Source organism: Oryctolagus cuniculus, chromosome 18, assembly GCF_051225735.1.
Source record: "Oryctolagus cuniculus isolate XC-2025 breed Fujian yellow rabbit chromosome 18, ASM5122573v1, whole genome shotgun sequence".
Classification (NCBI taxonomy): Eukaryota; Metazoa; Chordata; class Mammalia; order Lagomorpha; family Leporidae; genus Oryctolagus; species Oryctolagus cuniculus.
This window is the reverse complement of record NC_142884.1, coordinates 24,944,877-24,970,603: the sequence shown is the minus strand read 5'-3', so window position 1 is coordinate 24,970,603 and position 25,727 is coordinate 24,944,877. Positions and strand designations below refer to the sequence as shown.

The 25,727-nt window shown below is 45.3% G+C and overlaps 1 protein-coding gene across 13 annotated transcripts in view; it reads right to left on the bottom strand.

The window, feature by feature from the left end:
• Nucleotides 1-25,727, bottom strand: part of GARRE1 (granule associated Rac and RHOG effector 1) — a 98,994-nt gene that overhangs the window by 23,156 nt on the left and 50,111 nt on the right. For all 13 annotated transcript variants that reach the window (XM_051846733.3, XM_051846738.3, XM_051846737.3 and 10 more), the window contains 5 exons: nt 10,442-10,651; nt 3,912-4,052; nt 3,603-3,698; nt 3,329-3,490; nt 2,451-2,609 (listed from right to left, as the gene is read on the bottom strand). In XM_051846733.3, the coding sequence (XP_051702693.1) occupies nt 2,451-2,609; nt 3,329-3,490; nt 3,603-3,698; nt 3,912-4,052; nt 10,442-10,651 (768 nt within the window). The remainder of the gene's footprint in view (nt 1-2,450; nt 2,610-3,328; nt 3,491-3,602; nt 3,699-3,911; nt 4,053-10,441; nt 10,652-25,727) is intronic.

Here is a 25,727-nt window from a genome sequence, read left to right as displayed (position 1 = left end):
GTTTTTCGAAGATTCTTTTATCCTCAATCATCAACAGAAACAGAACTACTTCAGGAAAAAGAACCAAACCTTGTTTCAAGGATTTCCTCTTATTTAGGAGGGGGAGTTTCTATATACGATCTGAAGAGTAACAAAGTAATGAAAGCATTTTCGAATGACAAAAAGAATTTCAAGAAAATCCTAAGACACCTTGAATATCAAACCTGTAAAATTTCAGATGGGGTGAAGCTGCACAGCGTTCTTATCAGGGCTCCAAGCCGAGCCTCTGCTAGAGCCAATTTCCATCCCACTGCTGTAAACAAGAGTTCCCACAGCTGGTGCTTTGGAAAAGGCTTCCTGTCCGAGGAACAGCTATTATGGGACCACACAGGTGTTTCCTCAGGCCTCCCACCCCAGAACCATAATCTAATGGTTCTTTGTCAGTCACACACAAAGGTGCCCTACAATCAAGGGCTAAAGAACCAGGAAGAATGTCTGCTCTCTGAATAAGACAATTTTTTTTCTTTTAACTTACAATGTTTTCTAAAGACTGCCTGTGTGTGTGTGTTCTTCCACACGCCTTTCCTGAGAACACACTGCCACATGGCTCACCCTAGTTTCAGTTCAATGGTCTTTGTACCATGCATCACTCCCCTAAAGCATCCTCTACATTGCAGCAGTGGAGAGCAGACTACAGATTTCTCTTGGGGGTTCCTTTACTGAGGAGCAGATCCTAAAGGAAATCACTAGTGAGGACAGGCCCACATCTGACCTGTACAAGGCCGCACTGTGACGAGCTGGGCCACCTGCCTGAGTCCTCATCTGAGTGCCTTTCTCTACTCCTGCTACGCCTGTGTTCCAACCCCCAATCGAGACTTCAGGATCTTCGCCTTTCTTTCTCCCTTTCTTTGGCTTCACGCTCTAGTCGTTGCCGTTCTTTCTCTCTCTCTAATTCTCTATCAAAACTAGAAGACCCGTGGCCCTCTCAATGGTGACTTCTACTTCTTGATATTCTTGGGGACCTCCGTGGACTCAGTGATCTCCTTGGAGACCTTGAACCCTCATCTGAGTGAAACTAAAGGACAGTAACCTCCCCACAGCTCTTTCTATGTGAATAGTCAGGACTCACACTAAATATCCGTTCTTTCATTTTCTTAATCTCTAATTAACTTCCTCTAACTTCTGACTGAAATGCTGTATCTTTTTAGAAAGAAAGCAGATATAATGTGCCTGGGAAAGCAGCAGAAGAGGTCCCAGTGCTTGGGCCTCTGTACCCATGTGGGAGAGATCCGGAAGAAACTCCTGACTCCTGGCTTCAGCCTGGCCATTGAGGCCATTTGGGGAGTGAACCAGCAGAAGGAAGATTTCTCTCTCTTTATCTTCCTCTAATTCTTTCAAATAAATAAATAAGTCCTTAGAAAGAAAGAAAGAAAGGAAGATGCTTCTATAGGGTTGGCATTTGGTGCTGTGGACTGCTTGAGATGCCCACATCCCATATTAGAGTGCCTGGTTCAATCCTGGCTTCCTGCTTCCAAGCCAACTTCCCACTGAAGGGAACCCTGGGAGCAATAGATGATGACTAAGGTAGTTGGGTCCCTCTCTCCCACAAGGGAGACCCAGACTGAGTCTCAGGTTCCTGGCTTTGGCCTGGCCCATCCCCGGCTGTCGCACGCATTTGGGGAGTAATTCAGGGCATAGAAGATCTCTCTCTCTCTCTGTTACTCTGCCTTTCAAATAAATAAATACATAAATACATAAATCTAAAAAAAAAAAAGAAATGGAAACAAAATGGGGGGGGGGGGTGTTTACTAGAAAATGGACACAAGTACGTAAGGTCATTTGGGTGAATGGCACCAAGAAAAATCTAATGGTGATTTTAGCTGTTCTGAATCCCACTCAACTTTGGCAAAAGTTTTTTCTTCTCTGAAAGGTTAGAGGATCAAAACATTATTTTTAGTTGATGTGATTTAATTGCTAAGAAGGAGATAAACAGAAAGCTAGGGTTCAAAGGGACTGGTTAGAGCACTACTTATCGGCATGGTCATGGGAGGAGACCTGGAGGAAGTGATATTGGAACTGACACCAGGAAGATGAGGAGTGAGCCATGTGGAAACTGGAGTGAAAAGTATTTCCAGGTAAAAGGGCATCGTGTGCAAAGGTTTGATACAGGAAGAAGTTTGGTAAATCTGAGCAAAAGAAAAGACATCCACTGTAGCACCAGAATAGGAAGGCCAGGTCAAGGGTCCTGTCAAATTGCTACTAATGCAATGGTTTTCTTAAAATGAGGAGTGCCTTCAACATAACTTTGCAACTAGGTTCTCTGCAAGTATATACTACCAATCTGTAACACAAACAAACAAAAAAAGGTTTTATAATGTTGTTCTTCCTTTACTGTTTTCTATCTTGTCGGAATTCTGTAGCACTGAAGAACTCGGTAAAATAACCACATCCTTTCACATGTATGTGCTCACCAGTCCAGCCTGGCCAAACAGCAGCTGTACAGCCGTCTTGCAGGCACCCCGCCATGTGGACGGGCACACCTGATTTAGAACTTCAGTCACAGGAAGATCTTCCCTGGATGTGATTCCATTATAGCAGCCTGCATCTTTGATCAGCTGTAACATTGTGTGCTGGAGATGGAGAAGAAAAGAGTTCACATCCAACACAATGCCATGCAAGGTTCTCAAATGTGTGCAAATGTGTTTACATAATCATCTTCAAGAGAAAAGCACTTTATGTACACCCAAATCATGTCATTTCAGTTTCTCAAATAGTTATTATCAGTCACATTTTGGATGGCCAAGTGATCAGGTATGCTCTGCAGGCTCTGGAAACCGCGTAAGTTCAGATTCCAGATTTCTATTTCCTAGCTACGTGACCAGGGGCCTCAGTTCCCCTGTCGAATGGGGGAAAAAGGCAGTATCCACTTCATAGGTAAGTATTAAATAAGACAGTGCTCAGGAAGCCATTGGCACAGTGCCTGGCAAATACAATGCTCCACAAATGGTCACTGTTACTGCAGTATTATGACAAAGTTTCTTCTCAAACATACTGATAATCATTAAACATAAGCAATATTTCATAGCATACTTTCAGCCCTTTATGTTAAACATTTGAATAAAATTATGAATAAAACTAATGTTTTGCAAATATCTCATTAAAACAGTCACCACAGTTCTGCTTTTAGGCCTCGGTTTACTGAAGAAGATCAGTGTCTCCTTCCTTGACCTTTTTTTTGTTTTTTAATCTACATTTTTCACAAGCCCTTGAGTTTCCTTTAAGAACTCTATTTCCAAGTTCATGCTCTGTTGTTGGAACCCCGTGGTAGTGGAACCCCATGGAAAGCTACCGTCTTGAGTTTCAGATTGTCAGCGGCCGACTCGTTAAAGGAGACACCCTTCAGGAAGTGCGATCCGATCTGCACAGGGACGGTGGGAAGCTCACACTGCATGGGCTGCGGGGGTGTCTGCCTCCGCCCTGTCTGCTGGGCTTCCGCCTCACTGCAGCAGCCCTGGAAAAAGTTTGGATGAAAGAGGAGAGGTGACCCAGAGCACATCTTTCAGAACACTCGATTGCATGAACTTTCCCACAGCACCTGACAGCTCCCAGGAAGAAGAGCATACCTGCAAACTTGCTTCGATTGCCTTTGGATTCAGGTGGAAGCCAGCTTTCATTGCATATTCACAGTGCCCTAAGCTTTCCAGAGCTATCTTATATGCCTACAAATAAATCATTTCCAAGAATCAAGATTGTATAGCAGGTTAAAAATGAAAAACTCCAATTAAAACAGAAATTTAAAATTTCTAGAGTTACTAAAAGACTTGAGATCAACTACTACTTTTTACCCTTTAAACTGGTTCAACATCACAACTTTAGCTCCCTCCCTCATTTCCATCCCTTGCATTTCAATATGCTGGTTCTAAAAAACATACTTGTAAAGCACTGTCAATTTTTAGATTCAGTTCCTTTAGCTGGTGCTCAGGAATTGCTGCGCTTTGGGAACAAAAGAGCTGTTGAACTTCAATTCCTGCCAGGCGGCCATCACAGCCTCTCTCTCTCAGTCTGCATGTTGCCTGCAACATAAATAGTGCTTGATAGGTAAGAGAGAATGCTACAATTATTAGCAAAATTGAAAAAATAACAACAAAAATCTAAAACTAAAAGCAGTTATTAGCAAAATTAAAACAATAACAAAAGTCTAAAACTAAAACAAACAAGAAACCACCTAAGCATTCACTATAAAGCAGAGGTTTGGATTGTTTGCATTACAAAGTGAGCAGCCTGAAAATTTGAAGGCCTAAATTAATCATCTTAAAGAGAAAGCAACCCTGATACAGCTCTGTCTTATTTTAGGTACCTTGAAAAAAAGACTTATCTATTTGTTATTTGTTTCTAATAGATGTAATTCACACATTTACCATTTACCCTGCTTTAAAAAGATAACCTTAGAATACTGGCATTTGGAGTTTCCAGAATACAAAAAGGAAGATGATATATGGTTGGGCATTCCTATACACCAAGGTAAAAAAAGTACACCAATACAGAACAGGAAAGAATATAAGCTGCAGTATTACAGGAAAAGTAGAGCTTTTAAAATTTGACTATAAAAATTAAATAACTATTGTTCAGTCATTAAACAGACTTATGGAAAGCATACGAGTTAAGACAGAAAAACATGGAAAACTGATCTGTGTAATGATGAAATGCAAAACTTATACATAAGTAAGGATTAGAAGAGAAAACAGAAAAATATTTGACTTATTAGAGGGTTGAAGGATTCAGGATAAACTTTCAATTTCCATTTTTTTTTGCAATAATACCTGTGAAGCAAATAAAATTTTTAAAAGATTTTATTTATTTATTGGAGAGGTAGAGTTACAGACTGAGGGAGAGACAGAAAGAAAGGTCTTCCATTCGCTGGTTCACTTTCCAAATTGCCACAATGGCCGGAGCTGGGCCGATTTGAAGCCAGGAGCCTTCCCAGTCTCCCACGAGGGTACAGGGGCCCAAGCACTTGGGCCATCTTTCACTGCTTTCCTGGGCCATAGCAGAGAGCTGGATCAGAAGATAAGCAGCCAGGACCAGAACTGGCACCCACATGGGATGCTGGTGCTGCAGGTAGAGGCCTAGTCCACTAAACCACAGCACCAGTCACACAAATAACATTTTAAAACTATTAACTTCTGTTCTTATAGGCCACTGCAGGAGTTCTAATATTTACTAACTTGTAAGACTACAGGAAAATAACTAGCAACTATAATGCTATGATGTCCCAAAGCATCACAAAGCATAAATATCACTCCAGCCACACCCTAAGTCCTAACAGTCTCAGTGCTGAGAACCATCTGACTCTAAGAACCTTCCAGTCACAGTTAGCCCACAGGGTGTGGTGTTAGGTACCACCAGATACATAGCGGAGAACAAACCTGGACCCTGCCTTCATGGAGCTGTAAGCCCAAAGGTAAATAAGTAAAACAGACAATTAAAAATGCAGGTAAACACAGTGAGGGAAACAGAGCACTCTAACAAGGAGCACTGTTAACTGAGATACTAGCATATAGGCTGAGAGTTAAAGGAGAAGGGAGTCATTCAATGGAAATGCAAGAGTTGTAGTAGGTGGCATGAGGGGTTGGGACCAGCAAACAGGTCCTTAATACAGGCCAGGAGCAAAGGCAGCAGTGAATAAGACAGATCCAAGGGACAAGTTGGGAGAGTGGCCACAGATAAAGCCAGCAATCAAGGCAGGAGCCAGCTTAGGCTGGGTGAGGCAGGTCACGGTATGAGGGTCGACACTTTACCCTTTACCCTAAGAAAATGAGAAACAGAGGGCTGGCGCAGTGGCGTAGCAGGTAAAGCTGCCGCCTGCAGTGCTGGCATCCCATATGGGTGTAGGTTCGAGACCCGGCTGTTCCACCTCAGATCCAGCTCTCCGCTGTGGCCTGGGAAAGCAGTAGAAGATGGCCCAAGTCCTTGGGCCGCTGCACCTGTGTGGGAGACACAGAAGAAGCTCCCGGCTCTTGGCTTCGGATCTGCACAGCTTCGGCCATTGCAGCCATCTGGGGAGTGAAAAAGCAGAGATGGAAGACCTCTCTTTCTCTCTCTCTCTCTCTGTGACTGTGAATTTCAAGTAAAATAAATAAGTCTTTAAAAAAAAAAAAGAAATGAAAATGGTCAATATCTAATAATGCTGGATTCATTTAAAAAAAAGAAAATGAGACACAAAATCAACTAACTTTAAAATGAAAGACTGGGTATTATGTTATAGCTAGACAGGAGTAAGAATTTCTGGGGTTCCCTGCACAGCAGGGTAACTATAGGTGATGTACTATGTATTTCTCTACTAAAAGAAAAATCCAGAAGACAGGATTTTGGATGCTTATACTACAAAGCACTGTTGTTACCTGACTGGATATTGCACAATGTATATACATATAGAATGAAATATCACACAGTATCCCATGAATATGCAAAATTTTCACATGTCTGTTACAACTTTTTTTTTTTTTTGACAGGCAGAGTGGACAGTGAGAGAGAGATAGACAAACGTCTTCCTTTGCCGTTGGTTCACCCTCCAATGGCCGCCGCAGCCGGCACGCTGCGGCCGGCGCACTGCGCCTATCCGAAGGCAGGAGCCAGGTGCTTCTCCTGGTCTCCCATGGGGTGCAGGGCCCAAGCACTTGGGCCATCCTCCACTGCACTCCCTGGCCACAGCAGAGAGCTGGCCTGGAAGAGGGGCAACCGGGACAGAATCCGGCGCCCCGACCGGGACTAGAACCCGGTGTGCCGGCGCCGCAAGGTGGAGGATTAGCCTACTGAGCCACGGCGCCGGCTTGTCCGTTACAACTTTTAAAAATAACAAATAAAATAGAGCCTATGGGAAAAAAAGAGAAGAGCATCCAGTAATCTCAGCAAGGTAGTCATGATTAATGTGGATAGAAGCACTAGATCTGGGATAATGGACCTGCAGGGTTTTCTCAGCGGATTAGCTGTAGACAGGACAGAAGTGAAGGATAAATCTCAGGTTTCTCAAATGAGTGATCCAATATCAGATGGCCCCACTACTAGCATAGGGAAGATGTGGGGGGAAATTAGGGGCATGGGAAGATGCTAAGCCTGAGCCACCTGGGAGACATAAGGGAGGCAGCAGCTGAATTCAAGGAACTGGAGCCACAGGACACAGCTGTTCTCACACCTCTGAGGCCCTCCCTGAGAAACAGGTGGTTTTTTAAGTCCTAAAACTGAATGGAGACTGCAAGGAGGAGGGCACCTGAAAGTGAGCCCGGGGAGAGCTAGCAAAGCAGAGGAAGAAAGACTGGCCCAAGTCGGGGGACGGGGTGATGAAGAAAGATGCCTTCTTGGATGCTGTGAGGTGGTATTTCTGCAAGGTGCTGAATAGAGCTAAAAAGGTTCCCTGGATCTGACAACACAGAGAGCAGACCCTCTAACCTTGACGAGAAAAGGCGTGTTCTTGTGTAGCAGTGGAAGCCAGACTGCAGAGAGATGGATGACGCTTATATACAAAGTTTCAAAGTATGCCAAATAATACTTAACATCATACATGTATAATACATGTAAGATACAAAATACTTTACATGCACATACAGTAAACTTACACAACAAGAGTCATAGACTTCAAATGTGAAAGAAGTCATTTATAGAGAGGAAGGGAGATGAGCAAGACAGTGGAGAGGTACTAAGCAGATCCAATGCCATCTGTAACAATACTTTTCTGATAGAAATAAAGGGCACAAAGAAAACGCTGGAAAAGTTAAGACTGATTTGCCAAAGCTAGAAGGAAGACACATTGAGGTATATGATATTTGCTATATGCTTGAGGTACTTCATATTAATTACTTTTTAGAATGAATAGAAGCTGAGAAAAAAGTATTCATTTTTTTTTTTTTTTTTTGGTATTCAATTCTTTTAAGAAATTGGCTGTGAAAAGAGCAGAGAAACAGGGCAGGGCAGGGTGGATTCTGCTGGAAACATGACTGGGCACTGGCAGAACAGGCTGAGAGGAGACACAGGGTCCCACCACAGAGGCCAGGCCCTCAAGGATGGGCGCAAGGTGGGGTGAACCCTGGACAGGAGGAGAGGATGCCGCCTCAGTTGTTGTGAAGGGGAAGGAAGAAAAAACGGGTCTGAAGTGGGGGTGGTGGAGGGGCTGCTGCTGGGTGGATTCTATTTTCTGTGCAGTGTTGGGTAGAAGCAAATGGAGTGCAAAGGGGACAAACTGAATTCAGTGGAGAAACCGGTCACGGTGAGGCAGTCAAGGGGTGGCCAGGAGGCATCTTATGGAGTGGGTTTTTGGCATGAATGATGTCAGCAAATGGGGCAGAGAAGACATGGTCAAATACTAAGGTCTGTGAATGTAAGCTCACTAGAAAGGAGACTGGAACCCAGGAGCCAGGAAAACTCGCAGGGTTGTAAAGCAAGAGAACAAGTTGAAGTGGATTTGGGGGCACTGCCCAGCAGACAAGGCCGTCCCCCATATGGCCTGGCCTCAACTGACATATCAAGACCTTTCTGATAAACAGCAAGAAAGCCTTAGGAAAGCCTTTAACATGAAAGACCAAAACCAAACAAGCCAACAAGAAAAAGAAACTGAAAGGAAATTCAAAAGAAATGGCAACAATCTAAAAACTGAAATAAGAAAATCAGACATGGTACAATGTTAAAATGTGAAAAATCATATTTAAAAATTTGATTAAAGGGAATTTTTAAAACATAAAATATTTTGCCAATTTAATTAGGAGTGATTAAAACTAGAATCATAATAAATCAATATGAATTATCTTTGACTTTGTAAATGGAGCAATAATCGTAACTTGGAAGGATATATTTTCTTTCTCTCGCTGGAAATGAAGGGGTACTAAAATGCCTAGAAAAAATGTGTTATCACTGGTAACTGGGCAAGTCTCCTTTTTTTAAAAGAGCTTTGATCAGCATGTATTTATGTTTAAATTCTAATGGTGGAAAAGGTACAGAGACCAGAAAAGGAGCTCACTCTAGCTGGGATCCCCCACTCAGGGGCTGAGGGAGTGCTGTGGCCCACCATTGTGGCAGGTCCTCTTCAGTCAGGAGGCTACATGAGAAAGCAGGAGTTGTGCGGAAGAGGAGAACTCTTCGCTAGTGAGCACGTCTACTCCTCATCACTGATAACGCCAGGCCATCCCACGTTACTGCTGTCTCTGCTCACTAGTGGAGCCAACCTTTTGGTCTGACTCTTGCTGGTAGCTGGAATTTTTTTAATTATTATTATTTTTATTTTTTAAAGTTCAATTTATGGGGGGCCAGCACCGTGGCTCACTTGGTTAATCCTCCACCTGCGGCACCAGCATCCCATAAGGGCGCCAAGTTCTAGTCCCGGTTGCTCCTCTTCCAGTCCAGCTCTCTGCTGTGGCCCGGAGTGCAGTGGAGGATGGCCCAAGTGCTTGGGCTCCTGCGACCGCATGGGAGACCGGGAGGAGGTGCCTGGCTCCTGGCTCCGGATCGGCGCAGCATGTTGGCCGTGGTGGCCATTTATGGGGTAAACCAACAGAGGGAGGACCTTTCTCTCTGTCTCTAACTCTGCCTGTCAAATTAAAAAAAAAAAAAAAAAGTTCAATTTATTCATTTGAAATTCAGAGTTACAGAGAGACAGGGAGAGATCTTCCAAACGCTAGTTCACTCACCAGATGGCCACAACAGCTGGATTGGAAGTAGAGTAGACAGGACTTGAACCGGTGCCCATATGGGATGCCGGCATTGCAGGCAGGGGCTTAACCTGCTACACCACGATGCTGTACTGCTGATGGCTGAATGTTACAAACATATCTGTTGTTCTAGGCAATATAAAGTGATACTGGAAAACTGCAAAGCAGCTCACACAGAGGACCTAGACAGAGCTTTACAGCACTCAAAATAGTGGAGAACTGAAAAGGCTACAAAGGTGCTAAGCACTTCTAAAGAGAATGATTTGGCTACCAAAAAAGCAGACAAAGCTCCCTGTGCACATGGAGCTTCATGGTGGTGTAGCTGTGGCTTTGGGGCCTTCCATTCCAGCCGTGCGCCAAGCACCCCTGCTAGCCCTCCAGCTGTCTGCCTGAGCACTTACCCTCCCTGGCCAGCTCCACCCTGCCTTTCCCGACTCAGAATACAGCCTTTTCCCAGGTGTCACTCCATGCAGAGTCAGGGCCCTTCTTCCAGGCTCTGTTCATCTCCATCACAGGCCCATACCCTTGCTTTTGCGGATAAGTCCTTTCTCCAAGCAGGCTGTGAGGAGAGGCTGTCAGTCCAGTGCCTGGGGCAGGCCTGGCACAAAATGGACACTCACAAAATATTTACTGTTAAATGAATGAGCAAGCAAGTTTAAAACTTCCATTTCCAAAGAAAACGGCTGTTTTGAGAATCAACAGGCAAAGGCCCTGTGGAGCCTCTCCTCTTGGAAACCTGGGCACCCACTGCCAAAAGCCAGGGTTACCTCAGCAGCCCCTCGCCAGGACCGTACAGCTTCCTCCAATTCCGGTGTATGGCCCATGCTGGATAAACTGCTGCCACTGTTGCTATTCTTTTTTTCTGGTACAACGACCTCAGCAAAACATGAGTGAGCCACTGGCTGGACCTTCTGTAATGCATGAGTCAAAAACTGGAAATGGACTTGCACCACTGTCAGGAAACATCTCCCCAACACCTGTGAAAACAAGAGAGTCAGGGATTTTTAGGTTGTGGGTTGCTGCTGGATTAACACAATAGATTTTTTTTTTAAATTTATTTGACAGACAGAGTTAGTGCAGTGAGAGAGAAAGACAGAGAGAAAGGTCTTCCTTCCATTGGTTCATCCCCCAAATGGCTGCCACGGCCAGAGTTGCGCCAATCCGAAGCCAGGAGCTAAGTGCTTCCTCCTGGTCTCCCATGCGGGTGCAGGTGCACAAGCACTTGGGCCATCCTCCACTGCCTTCCCGGGCCACAGCAGAGAGCTGGACTGGAAGAAGAGCAACTGGGACTAGAACCCGGCACCCATATGGGATGCCAGTGCCACAGGTGGAGGATTAACCAAGTGAGCCACAGCACCAGCCCCAAACACAATAGATTCTTAACTATCAACTTGGAATTCCCAAATCATACACAGTTAAGAAGTCACCATGGGGCCAGTGCTGTGGTGTAGCGGGTAAAGCTGCTGCCTGCAGTGATGGCATCCCATTGGGGCACCAGTTTGAGTTCTGGCTGCTCTACTTCAAATCCGGCTTCCTGCTTATATGCCTAGAGAACAGCAGAGGGTATCCCAAGTGCTTGGGCCCCTGCACCTACGTGGGAGACCTGGAAGAAGCTCCTGGCTTCTGGTTTTGGCCTGGCCCAGCCCTGGCCATTATGGCCATTTGGGGAGTGAATCAGAGGATGGAAGACCTCTCTCTCTGTCTTTCCCTCTCTCTCTAACTCTGCCTTTCAAATAAGTAAATAAATCTAAACAACAACAACAACAAAACCTTTGTTCTTATATATGGATCTAAGGTGCTGATGCCTAGAAATCAAAACAATTCAATTGAATAGCAAGTCCCAGTGTTCACATGGATGTTGCAACTTCCCACCACGCCTTCCCCACCCGTGTTCTCCACTCTTCTCATTTGGACCTCAGCTCATGGCAACCCTGGTTGTTTTTGAGCTCTTGCTGAACCACAGCCATGCACAATTCCAATAATATCCACATGAATTCAGAAGGCAAAGTAAAAAGCAGGATTAAAAAATATGAAAGGTCAGGGGAAGGTGTTACAGTGTAACGGGTAAAGCTGCCACCTGTAATGCCAGTATCCCATATGCTTGCCAGTTCATGTCCCATTTGCTACTTCCAATCCAGCTCCTTGGTAGTGGCCTGGGAAAGCAGTAGAAGATGTCCCAAGTCCTTGGGCTCCTGCACTCGTGTGCAGACCCAGAAACTCCTGGCTCCTGGCTCCTGGCTCCAGATCAGCACAGCTCCAGCAATTGCAGCCAACTGGAGAGTGAACCAGTGGGTGGAAGACCTGTTTCTCTCTCTGCCTCTCCTTCTCTCTGTGTAACTCTGACTTTCAAATAAGTAAATAAATCTTTTAAAAAAATAAAAGGACACTGCCACCCACATGGGAGAACCGGATGAAGCTCCTGGCTCAGCCCCGGCCATTGCAGCCCCTTGGGGAATGATAGAAGATATCTCTCAGTACCTCTGACTTTCAAATAAAAAAAATAAAATGTTTAAAAAAATCCAAAAAGTCAGTTTGGCTAAAAGATGTTCCATTGGAAGTGGAATGCAAAGATACGGGTTGATTTAGTAACAGAGCTACTGCATAGTTATACAACATATTTCCACTCTTACAAAACAAAGTTGACAGACCAGTCTTCTAGGAGTCAACAAAACATACCAGGCAATTGCATTCCTTAGTACAACAGAAACCCATTAACCTGACATGGATTAGTGTATTAATAGTCCACATAGAAAATTAATTTTTAAAAGAGATTTATTTATTTGAAAAGCAGAGGTGGAGAGTGAGAAGGGGACGACACTCCCTCTTAACGTGCCTGGGAAAGCAGGAGATGGCCTAGCTTAGCTAGGAACTTCTTAGTCTTTCGTATTTCTAGAGGCCACCTGAGATGGCTCTCTTGAGTCACAAGTCTGATCCAAAGAGTCTCACCCCATCCTGCTCTAGGTATGGTGTAACCAGATGTGCACAGAGGCTTTCTTCCTGTACTGCTCAGTGCCCATTCACTTTTTCTAAATGGGTTCTCAAAGCCACCCCTAAAAAAATGGATGGTGGACAATAGGTCCCCACAGGCTCCTCTGTTTTCACCCGGCTAGCTTATGAGCCCCACTGGTCTAAAGGTCGGTACTGTTTCTGATGTGGGTGTGTCTGGTCCAAATAAAGGTAGCTGCCACCACCACCACCACCACCCAAAGCAAGGAGGGCTGGGTCAGAAGCGGAACAGCCAGGCCTTGAACTGGCACCCATATGGGATTCTGGCATTGCATGCAGTGGCTTAATCCACTGGCCACAGGAAATTCATTTTAAAAAAAGATTTACTTATTTGAAAGGCAGAGTGACAGAGAGAAAGAGATCCAGAGAGAGGTTTTCTATCTGCTGGATCCCTATCGAAATGACGACAACAGCCCACGCTGGGCCAGGCTAAAGTCAGGAATTCCATCCAAGTCTCCAACATGGATGGTAAGGACCCAACTGCTTGAGCCATCACCTACATCCCCAAGCACATTAGCAGGAATCAGGATGGAAGTAGAGGACTTGAAGCAGGCACTCCAATGTGGGATATGGCATCCCAAGTGGTGCCTTAATCTACTGCGCCTCCACACTTGCCCCGGAAATTCATTTTTAAAATATACTATACTGATAGATGGTATTGACATGTAATTACAGTAACACAGGTATACTAGAGATACTATGTAGCATAAACATTTTAAGATACCAAGGTACATCTATCCAGCAACCTCTGGCTAAAGCTGTTGTCTGATACTGCTACTCCCAGTTGTCTTTCTTGTGCTAACCACAGCTATAATGTGTTCTCTACAGTTCCCAATTCTTCTTTCTTTAAAGTAGGGCAAGAATTTGCACCTTGCAAAACACAGACACCTTCCAGATTACTGGTATTTTCTTCCTATTCTCTTACAGTTGTTTCACTCACACCAAGCTTGACAATCCAAAATAATCTTTTGCAAATCCTTTATCATGTTCCATAATCTTGTGGCTCCTATTTTTATATTTCACTGGCTTACATAGTAGATTACTTACAAAAATATTTTATTTCATCCAACTGGTTAGGACCAAACCTCAGAGGGACCACTCGTCCCCAGCTGCCAGTGCCCTGCCTTGGGGAGATGGTGAAGGTTGGGGAATGCTTTACCCTGCTTTTACAGGGAATGAAACCCAGCAGAGCACGCGTGCTCCAGCTTAGTCCTGTCCACAGACCTCTTAGCTCCCAGCAGACACACACCAGGCACTGCCCTCTCCGTCCCTGCTGGGCAGAGCTTGGTTTTCTGGAGAAACCAGTGTAATGCTTAATTCTTTGGAATTCTTTTCTCCTCTGTGGAAACCCCCAAGATCAAACTAAAGCAAGCAAAGCAAACACCTCCTAAAATCTCACACCAAAGCATCCTCCCACCGCAGTGAACAATCAGGCTCAGACTGGACTCCCAGCCCTACCTCCCTCAAAGCTCCTCCCCATCAATAATCTGTGCTGGACTGGGCAGGGGCAGGGACAGAGGCAGCAGATCTAGGAACCCAGCTAGACATGTGATGTAAATAGCATTTATTTAGCATTATACACAAACAGCCAGCTTTAATTCAGCACTCAGAATATACTTGATCTCCGCTAAAGATTTTTTTTTTTTTTTTTTGACAGGCAGAGTTAGAGAGAGACAGACAGAGAGAAAGGTCTTCCTTCCGTTGGTTCACCCCCCAAATGGCCGCTAAGGCCGGCGTGCTGTGCTGATCCAAAGCCAGGAGCCAGGTGCTTCCTCCTGGTCTCCCACGTGGGTGCAGGGCCCAAACACTTGGGCCATCCTCCACTGCCTACCCAGGCCACAGCAGAGAGCTGGACAGGAAGAGGAGCAACTGGGACAGAATCCAGTGCCCCGACCAGGACTAGAACCCGGGGTGCCGGCGCCACAGGCGAAGGATTAGCCTAGTGAGCCGCGGTGCCGGCCCGCTAAATATTTCACATGGGTTGTCTCATTTAATGCTAGGAAGAACTCGATGAAGTCATGCCCATTTTATAGACAAAGAGATTGAGGCACAGAAAGGTTACAAAACTGTGAAAGATACAAAGTGGATGTGGTATAGTCACTTGATTCAAACATCCATGCCTTTAGCCAGTAGGCTCACTGCCTTCAACACACAACTGGAAGCAGCTGTGGGGTGGCAGCACTGAGACCAGTCACAGGACAGAAACTCAACTTCAACTCGCATAGGCTGAGGACATCCTGAAGCTCCTCACGGGGAGGAGGAGAGGACTTGGCTGCCCAGGCACAAACTCTGCTGCTGCAGCCTCTTCCTACAATCTTGGCAGGCTACAGGAAAGAGGGAGGAGGAGAAAGTGAAGATATCACGTACCATTTGCCTGCTCTGGGGTCACATTCTCACAGCCTGAGTCATTCATTCTTCAGCAAATATATACCACATGAGTGCCTAATATGTACATAGTACAAAAAGGCTGAGGATACTATGAGAGAGAATAAGCAAGTCTCTGGCCTCATGTACTTCACATTCTAGTGTGTGTGCGTACGGGGGTAGCGACAGAAAGGAAAGGTTCGAAACTACTGCAGAAGGAACACCTCCAAGGGGCATGGTAGGAAGAAAGAGGCTCTCTGAGGAAATATCAAAGGAAAAGAGAGTGCCTCTCCTCCTGTTCTAAAAGGAAAGATCTGGAGAAATGGCTCTGAAGACCTGGCACAGGATCCGTAGGTGCAGAATAGGACACTCTCTGACATGCCCACTCCTCTGACGTATGGTGGGGAGAGTCTTGCTGCAGAATGGCAGGGTGATGGGAGAGGGAGGTGCGGCTACTGAAGCAAGCAGGGGAAGAGACACAGACTATGTTAGTATGTGACCTCCACCATTCACTACACATTTGTCCTTGAACAACTCATTTAATCTAAATTTCTTCCCTATAAATACAGAGCTCAGGGGTCGGCGCTGTGGCATAGCAGGTAAAGCCGCCGACTGCAGTGCCAGCATCCCATATGGGCACCAGTTCAAGTCCCGGCTGCTCCACTTCCGATCCAGCTCTCTGCTATGGCCTGGGAAAGCAGTGGAAGATGGCCTAAGTCTTTAGGCCCTGCACCACATAGGAGACCCAGAGGAAGCTCCTGGCTTGGGATGGGCCCAGCTCTGGCCATTGTGGCCAATTGGGGAGTAAATCAGCAGATGAAAGCTCCCCCCCCCCCCCGCTTCTCTTTCTCTCTGTGTAACTCTTTCAAATAAATAAATCTTTAAAAACAAAATACAGAGCTCAGATACTGTGGACAACCCCCTCCTACCCATGATATGTGTGTAGCATCAATCCTAATTATGATTGTGACAAAATTTCCAGGTCATTCCTTAAAGCTAATCTTAATCAGGAGCAGGTGTTGCGGTACAGCAGGTTAAGCTGGGTCTTGGGATACCCACACCTCAGATCAGAGTGCCTAGGATCAAATAGCAGCTACTCTTTCAACCCAGCTTCCTGCTAATGTGCCTGAGAGGCAGCAGATGATGTCTCAAGTACTTGGGTGCCTGCCACCCACATGGAAGACCTGTGTTGAGTTCTGAGCTCCTGGCAGAGTTCTGCATGACCCATCCCCAGCTATTAGAGGCATTTGGGGAGTGGATTAGCATATGGAAGAGCTCGATTACTCAAAAACATATTCTCTCTCTGCTTTTCACATAAAAATAAATAAATAAATATTTTTAAATGTAAAAAAAAAGTCAAGCAAACCAATGGTTACCCTGCACCTTGGGAACATCTGTTTTTCTAAACTAACAGAAGCATAAACACCACCTCTTCAGAAGGCAGAGTTCAACCTCTAGCATGTGTCCGCCCACCTATTTTCTAAGATAACTTGGGTATCGGCCCAGTTCCTCTCATGTGACAGACCCCACTTTTTCTAACACAGGTATGGGTCAATCCTTGGGGATGTACCCAACAAATCTGGAAGACTGTGTGTGACCCCTGGACCATAGAATTTTCCTTTCATGCAGAGAAACTTTTTTTGGATTCAGGGGCTCAGTAAGCTTGCAGAACAGATACAGTATGAACAGATACCATATGAACAGATCAGATGGGTGGTCAAAGACACATAGTGAATTTTAGAATGCCAGTGAAGCTCTATGAATAGCTACCATTTAAAAATGTTTATTTTATAGGCCAGCGCTGTGGCATAGCGGGTAAAGCCACTGCCTGCAGCACTGGTACCCCATATAGGCACCGGTTCAAGTGCTGGTTGCTCCACTTCTGATCCAGCTCCCTGCTAATGCATCTGGGAAAGCAGCAGAAGTGGTCCAAGTACTTGGGCCCCTGCACCCATGTGTGAGATCCAGAAGAACCTCCTGGCTTCGGCCTGGCTCAGCCCTGACTGTTGCAGCCATTTGGAGAATGAACCAGAGAATGAAAGATCTATCTGTCTCTCTCTGCCTCTTTATAATTCTGCTTTTCAAATAAATAAATAATCTTTTAAAAATGTTCATTTTATCTACTCAAAAGGCATACACAGAGTAGGGGGAGCGTAGAGAAAGAGAGGATCTTCCATCCACTGGTTCACTCCCCAAATGGTCAGATCGACTGGGGCTGGGCCAAGCCAAAGCCAGGAGCTCCATCTGGGTCTCCCACATGGTTGTCAGGAGCCTACTCGCTAAAGCCATCATCCATTGTCTCCCAGGAGGCATTAACAAGAAGCCAGGGGTCAGTGCTGTGGCATAGGGGGTAAAGCTGTCACCTATAGCGCCAACATCGCATATTGGCAGTGGTTTGAGTCCCAGGTGCTCCACTTCCAATCCAGCTCCCTGCTAATGTGCCTGGGAAAAAAGCAGAAGGTGGCCTAAATGTTTGGGCCCTGCACCTATGTGGGAGACCCAGAAGAAGCTCCTGGTTTCAGAATGGCCCAGGTCTGGCCGTTGTGGTCATTTGGGGAGTGAACCAGTCGAAGATCTCTGTCTCTCCCTCTAGCTCTCTCTGTAATTCTGCCTTTCAAATAAATAAATAAATAAATAAATAAATAAATCTATAAAACCAAAACAAAACAGGAAGCTAGATCAGAAGGCGAGCAACTGTGACTCAAACCAGCAATGTGATATTGGATGCACCTCAAGAAGCGGCTTGAGTGTCACAACCTCCACCCAATAGCTACCATTTATTGAGTGTTTAACCCACACCAAGCACTTTACATGAGGTGAAGTGACCACAAGGTGTGAGCAGTTAACCATTTTACAGATGACAACACTGAGGTTTAGAGACAGAAAAACTTGCTCAATGTTAAGCAAGTAGTAAGTGGGGATCTCCTACCAGGTCCTTTTGACTTCAGAAGCTGTGCTCCTAACTACCAGGATAGCTCCTACGGCAAGATCCAGGATGTATTCAGACTAGTGGAGGGATAGTAAGAAGTACAAAAGGAACTCTAGAGTACAGACAGCCATCAGAGATCCACTGAGATGGAGCCCTGCTCTCTGGGGATCCTTGATGGTAGAAGAGAAGGGCACATTGTTGCTTTCCCATTTCCTTGTGTACGCTTCACATATTGTTCCCGATGTGGTATTCATAGATATAACCAGAATATCTATGTATTTGGCCATTTTTATATCTTAGACTATGCAACAGATTTAAATTTAAGGTCATCCCACTTTATTATTTTATTTTATTTATTTTTTTTGACAGGCAGAGTTAGACAGTGAGAGAGAGAGAGAGAGAGACAAAGGTCTTCCTTCTGTTGGTTCACCCCCAAATGGCTGCTATGGATCCGGAGCCAGGAGCCAGGTGCTTCCTCCTGGTCTCTCATGCGGGTGCAGGGCCCAAACACTTGGGCCATCCTCTACTGCCTTCTCGAGCCACAGCAGAGAGCTGGACTGGAAGAGGAGCAACCGGGACAGAATCCGGCGCCCCAACTGGGACTAGAACCTGGGGTACCGGCGCCGCAGGTGGAGGATTAGCCTAGTGAGCTGCAGCACCGGCCCCATCTCACTTTATTTTTAAAAATTCTTTATTATTTATTTATTTGAAAGGCAAAAAGAGAGCAAGAGACAGAAATTTCTAACTGATAGTTCATTCCTCAAATGCCTACAACAGCGGGGCTATGCCAGGCAAAAGCCAGGAACTCAATGCAGGTCTTCCATGTGGGTGGCAGGGAATCACTTGAGTCATTGTCTGATGCTTCCCAGGGGCACTAGCAAGATGCTGGATTCAGGAGCAGCACTTGAATCCAGACACTCTGAAATGGGACGGCAGCAATCCTAAGCTCTATGCCAATTGCCCATCCCTAAGGTCATCCTATTTTAAGACCAAAAGACCTCCCCCCTTTCTGTTCCACTGTAGTTGTTGAGGCTCGACTTATCTGTCAACTTCTACCTTCCTAAAATATTCCAAAATTTAATTTTAGTGATTCTTTTCCTAGGGGCTCAGAACCCAAATTAGTCCTTAATACCTGCATGTGGTTGGAAACATGGAGTGCCCAAGTCCACTCTATCTCACAAAACACTTTATGACTTTTTTGGGTAATGCTAAGTCAATTGTTCTACTCAATTTCACTCAACAATTCACCTTTCTCATATGCCTCCAGAATGAAGAATAAGTAAAACTGACATATACACATTTATTTTGTTCAATCTGAAAGTCTAGAGGGAGTGAAATGAAGTTGATCCAGATTGTCTGCTGTTATTACAAATTCCAAAGCCATTCAACAATTTCTTTGTCTTCAATACTTACTTATACCTAACATTACACTTGGTCCAAAGTGTCCTTAACCTCATTAAGGCCTCTTTTGTTTGTACGGTAATTCCAAAGTCATTAGGTAAGGACCAAGCCAACAGACCAGAATACAATACAGAGATTTAAATGTGTCTCCAGAGAAATAGAGAATGCAGTAGACCATGCCTGGGCCATGGAAAGTACTTAGGAAGAACACACTACATTATAGAAATGGAAAGAACAAGCTTACTAAAACATGTAAAAAAAAAAAAAAAAAAAAAAGCAACAAAGTACAATAGAACCCTCTTTCCAGCCAGAGTTAACCTCCAGTCTAGAGAAGCTGCCATGCTATGTGCAGGAGAAAGAGCAGGGAAGGACAGAAAGCAAGCACCAAACACCACTAATTCAGATGCAGGATTACATTCTGCCCTGGGCAGGCTGCTTTACTACGGGTGAACATACCAGCAAAGACAGTTCGTGAGCTCCTATACACTTCACAGGCAAAGCACTGTAGAGTACAAAACCTTTTAAATCAGTAATACATATTTGTTGTGAATAAACTAGGGAGGAAAAGATCAGCTAAATAAATAGGGGCTTGTGCTGTGGCACAGTAGGCTAAGCCTTGGCCTGCAGCACCGGCATCACATATGGGCACTGGCTCAAGTCCTGGCTGCTCCACTTCTGATCCAGCTCCCTGCTAATACATGCCTGGGAACGCAGCAGAAGATGGTCGCCCCTGCACCCACATGGGAGACCTGGATGAAGTTCCTGGCTCTTGGCTTTGAATCGTTGCAGCTCCTGCTGGTGCAGCCTTCTGGGAAGTGAACCAGCAGATGGAAGACCTCTCTGTTTCTCTAACTCTACTTCTCAAATAGATTAATCAATCTTCAAAATAAATAAACAAATGAATAGTACTAAAAAGTCCTAAATAGATACAATGGCTGATTGTGTGTTTTCTATACAGCCTGTACTTGTTCCTATGGGTGATTTTGCAAAAAGTAGTTATTTTGTTTTCAAGATAAAATATACCAAAATTTATTAACATGTCAACACACATTGGAAGCTTTATAACTCAGCTGCACTGCTATACTTCTTACATAACTAATGTGAAAGGCCACTCTAGGTAACAGTCCACATTAATTACTGTAGACAAAACTACAGTCTTGAGTAATTTTTCCTATTCACAACCCAAGTTTTCTTCAAAAACAAATTTATATTGTGTGCTTAAACAGGGCAGAAATAAAAATATATTTAAATTATCCAGATATCATATGACCTAGAAATCCATTAGGGTTGAGGCAATTCTTTTGTTGATTAGAGTGTATTTTTTGGTCCAGCAAGAACACTAAAATATTTCAATTGATTACAAAGACAGAGTTCACAAAAGGAAAGTGGTCTCCATGAGCACTACCCTCATCATAACACATCACTCAGGAGAGGCTCTCTCTGCATGCCAGATCCTCCCACATTAGCTCAGCGAGACAGAGACTACCACCTCCATCGGACAGCGACACTCCCAGCCACGGTGCCAATTGGTAGCTACTGTGTCAAGTCTTGGGCCATGTTAGGGAAGAGGCCCTACCTCCTCTTCCCAGAAATTCTTACTTCCCTTGGCCAGTCTAGGATGCCACACCTGCTTCATTTTCTTCCTCACTGTTTCAGACACTCTGGCTACCTCCTATTCACCTTCTGATTTCTAAATATTAGAGGGCCCCATGGCTCACTCATCCTCCAGCTACACTCACTTCCTTGATGATTCCTCCAGTTTTTTTAAATACCATCTACTGACTGGTAGTCCTCAAGTTCTGAACCTCAGCCTGAACTCCAGATTTGTTTATCCACCTACCTTTTAAAAGCTGCATGTTGGATGCCTACTACGTATCACGGACCTATTATTCAAGCTTGTTCTGCTGCTGCTCCCCATCTCAACAAACAGCAGCACTAGTGATCTGTCACCTTGGACTCTCCTCTAACAAACACACATGTGCATGCCAAAGCACGACATTCAAAACACAACTGCTAAAATATCAATCAGCCTTTCAGAAAATTCTGATATATGCTATGACATGGGTACACCTAAAAGACATTATGCTAAGTGAAATAAGCCAGTCACAAAAGGACAAATATTTCACTTACACAAAATTCTGGGAAGAGTCTAATTCAATACAGACAAAGTAGAATTAGAACTGCCAGGGGCTGAAGGGAGAGGGGAATAAGGAGTCATGTTTAACAACTCCAGAGTCTCAGTTTGGGAAGAAAAAGTTCTGAAGATGGATGGTGCTGACAGATGTACAATGCAATTTTTATTCATTTTTCTTTAATTTACTTATTATTTATTTGAAAAGTGGAGTTACAGGGAGGGAGAGGCAGAGGCAGAGGCAGAGAGGGAGAGAAGTCTTCTGTTCAGTGGTTCACTCCCCAAACAGCCACAATGGTCAGGGCTGGGCCAGACCAAAGCCAGGATGCCAGGAGCTTCTTCCAGGTCTCCCACGTGAGTGCAGGGGCCCAAGCACTTAGGATATCTTCCACTACTTTTCCAGGTGCCATTAGCAGGAAACAGGATAGGAAGTAGAGCATCCAGGACTCAAACCAGCAAACATATGAGATGCCAGCACTGCAGGCAGCAGCTTTAGCCACTCCACCACAGAACAAGTCCCAGTGTGAATGTTCTTAATGCTACTCAACTATACACTTAAAAATGAATATAATGGCAAGTCTTGTGTTACACTTTACTACAATAAAAAATATACACCTGGGGCCAGCGCTGTGACGTGGTGGGTTAAGCCGCTGTCTGTACTGCCCGCATCCCATATGGGCACCAGTTCAAGTCCTGGCTGCTCCACTTCCAATCCAGCTCTCTGCTATGGCCTGGGAAAGCAATGGAAGATGACCCAAGTCCCTGGGCCCCTGCACCAGTGTGGGAAGACCTGGAGAAGCTCCTGGCTTTGGATTGGCCCAGCTCTGGCCACTGAGGCCAATTGGGGAGTGAACCAGCGGATGAAAGACCTCTCTCTCTACCCTAGCACTGCTGGTACTGCCTCTCCTCTCTCTAACTCTTTCAAATAAATATTTAAATATATATATATGTGTGTGTGTGTGTGTGTGTGTGTGTGTATGTGTGTATACACCTGCTTCTAGTTACTTCCTCTGCCACCATTATATTCCAAGTGAGAATATCTCGTTTGGATTATGATAACAGCCTCTGAACTGGTGTTCCCACTTGTACTCAATTAGTACCAGATCTACACATAACAAAACAGAAAAAACACAGAGGCTTAAGTAAGAGTGATGGCTTGGCTTTTTTCCCCTAAGGTAAAACAGATCCAGGGGGAGGCTGTCCAGAGCTGGATTGGAGACTTCAGGGTATCACAAGGAACCCAGCTGCCACCTCTCCGCTCTGTATCTTCACAAGGTCTTCCATTCTTAAATAGTTCTAAATGGCTAACTGACCTTCAGCCATTCTGCCTATGTACTAGACAGAAGACTGGAGGAGGAGGGAGCGCCCCTTTTCTTCTAATGGGACTTAAGTCTCACCCATTACTTCTTAGTTACATCTTCATGAACCAAATCTTACTCAAGTGACCACTGCTAGCTGTAAGGGAGACTGGGAAGAAGTATAATTGTGTGTCCTATTCCAGGTACTGTGTATCTAAAAAGAAGAATCAGTGTTACAGCATCTCCTGTCCCTTGGCAGGGCCTATGAGGCTCTATGCTGGGCCCTGCCTCACTCCACTTTCTTCCAGGCTAGGTGGGAGGGTCTGGCATGAAGACTAGGTGGTCCCAGTGAGCTGGGAGGGGAAGAGGATAGCTGGAAGCTGAAAGCACCAAATCCGCAGTCAGGCTTGGGCCACTTCCATCTACAGCACAGCACTCCTCACACCTAGTGCCATTGTTTATTTACTGTCTCCTCTACCAGGCCTGGAGCACTGCTGACTGTTCTCTCAGCTCTGCCTGCTTGTAGCCAGCTCATCTGGGTTTTGTGGAGGAAGGTGAGTGAAGAAGAGACATGGAGCTCACTAAGGAGGGGTTCTAGAGGGCACATGGGCTCACGGGGGTTCCGCCACATCAGGCGGTTTCTTTCTTTTTAAGAAATATACTGGTTTTCTTTTTTAAACAATGTTTATTTATTCATTTTTATTTAACTGAAAGACAGAATGGCAGACAGAAACATCTTCCATTCACTGTCCCACTCCCGTAACAGCAGGGGCTAGGGTAGGCTTGAAGCCAGGAGCCAGAACTCCATCTGGGTTTCCCATGTGGGTGGCAGGGACTCAAGTACTTGAGCCATCATCTGCTGCCTCCCAGGTCCATGAGCAGGAAGCTGGATCAGAAGGTGGAGATGGGACTTGATCTTGGGCACTCACAGATATGGGACTGCAGGCATCCCAACTGTCAGTTTAACTCCGAGCCACAATGCCCGCCCCTCACATCAGGTTATTTTTACTTTCCTGGCTCTGATATCTCGCCATTAGCTAGAGGGACACAAAGCGTGGTCTCACACAGAGATGGACTCAGCCAACAACCCCCCTATTCCTAGACTGTACCAGCCTGAGGCAGCGAAGAGGTAGCAGACACACAGCACAATTACCCTAGTACTGCTGGTACCAGAAGGACTTTTAGGCAAATGCCACTTTTGGGTGCCCAGATTTTTGACCTGTAAAGATGAGTGAGGCTGCCAGAACAGGCTACTGTCCAATGCTGTGGAATCTCTGAATAACTCTAAGAATTAATTCAGGGGGCCGACACTGTGGTTCGATAGGTTAAGCTGCGGCCAGTAGTGCCGGCATCCCATCTCGTATGAGCACCGGTTCAAGTCCCGCCTGCTCCACTTCTGACCTAGTTCCCTGCTAATGTGCCTGGGAAGACAGCAGAGGATGGTCCAAGTGTTTGGGCCCTTGCACCCACATGGGAGACTCAGATGAAGCTCCTGGTTCCTAGCTTCGGATTGGCCCAGCCCTGGTTGTTACAACCTTTTGAGGAGTAAACCAGTGGATCAAAGATCTCTCTTTTTCTCTGCCTCTCCCTCCCTCTAACTCTGCCTTCCAAATAAGTAAACAAGAGACAGAGATACAGAGACAGAGAGACAGAAATTCAGGAAAACTGGTTCTACCTAAAATTATTCTCATATTCTATAAACTTTCTATGTTTCCTTAGAATTTGTCTACCAAATCTAATTTTCTCTTAGATTCACTTAGAGTTGCTTTTTAAAAAAAGACTTAAAATTTTAAATTGTATTCTCTTTTTTTTTTTTTTTTTGACAGAGTTAGAGAGAGAGAGAGAGAGAGAGAAAGAAAGAGAGAGAGAGAGAGAGAGAGAGAGAGAGAAAGGTCTTCCTTCCGCTGGTTCACCCACCAAGTGGCTGCTACGGCCAGCGCGCTGCGCCAATCCGAAGCCAGGAGCCAGGTGCTTCCTCCTGGTCTCCCATGTGGGTATAGGGCCCAAGCACCTGGGCCATCCTCCACTGCCTTCCCGGGCCACAGCAGAGAGCTGGACTGGAAGAGGAGCAACCAGGACAGAATCCGGCACCCCAGCCGGGACCTGAACCCGGGGTGCTGGTGCCACAGACAGAGGATTAGCCTAGTGAGCTGTGGCGCCTGCCAGAAACTGTATTCTCCTAAAACAAAGCAACACTGCCACTCATTCACAATTCACTCATATTAGGAACACATTATTTCTTCTTGACTCCTATCTGCCTTTGGGCTCCTGCCTGCAGAAGTGTCTTTTCTATTCACATTTCTCCCTTGATTCATTTTTATTCTCTTCATTTTTCTGAAGACTTCTTCCTTTTCTCTTCATTCTTCTACCTTGGGTTTTCTAACTGTTCTCCATGCTGTCAGAAGACCATTTCTTATGCACAAACCCCTTCATGCAACAAAGCCTTTGCTGGGTATTCTGACGGATGACCCCTATCTTGCTTTCGGAAATTTCTTGCTCCTTTGTTTTAAGCTTGGAAAATGTCCAAACATAAGCAAAAGCAGATCATAAAAAACTCCCATGTATCAGACAAAAAAGATCCAATAATTCATCAACATTTTGCCACACTTTTTCACCTATCTTTCCCACCTTTAAAAAAAATTTTGAGGGGCCGGCGCTGTGGCATAGCAGGTAAAGCTGCCGCCTGCAGCACCAGAATCCCGTATGGACACTGGTTGGACTCCCGGCTGCTCCCATCCGATCCAGCTTTTCCTGACCTGGGAAAGCAGTAGGAGATGGCCCCTGTACCCATGTGGGAGACCTGGAGGAGGCTCCTGGCTCCTGGCTTTGGATCAGCGCAGCTCCGGATGTTGCAGCCAATTGGAGAGTGTACCAGCTGATGAAAGAGCTCTCTCTTTCTCTCTGCCTCTCTCTCTCTCTCTCTG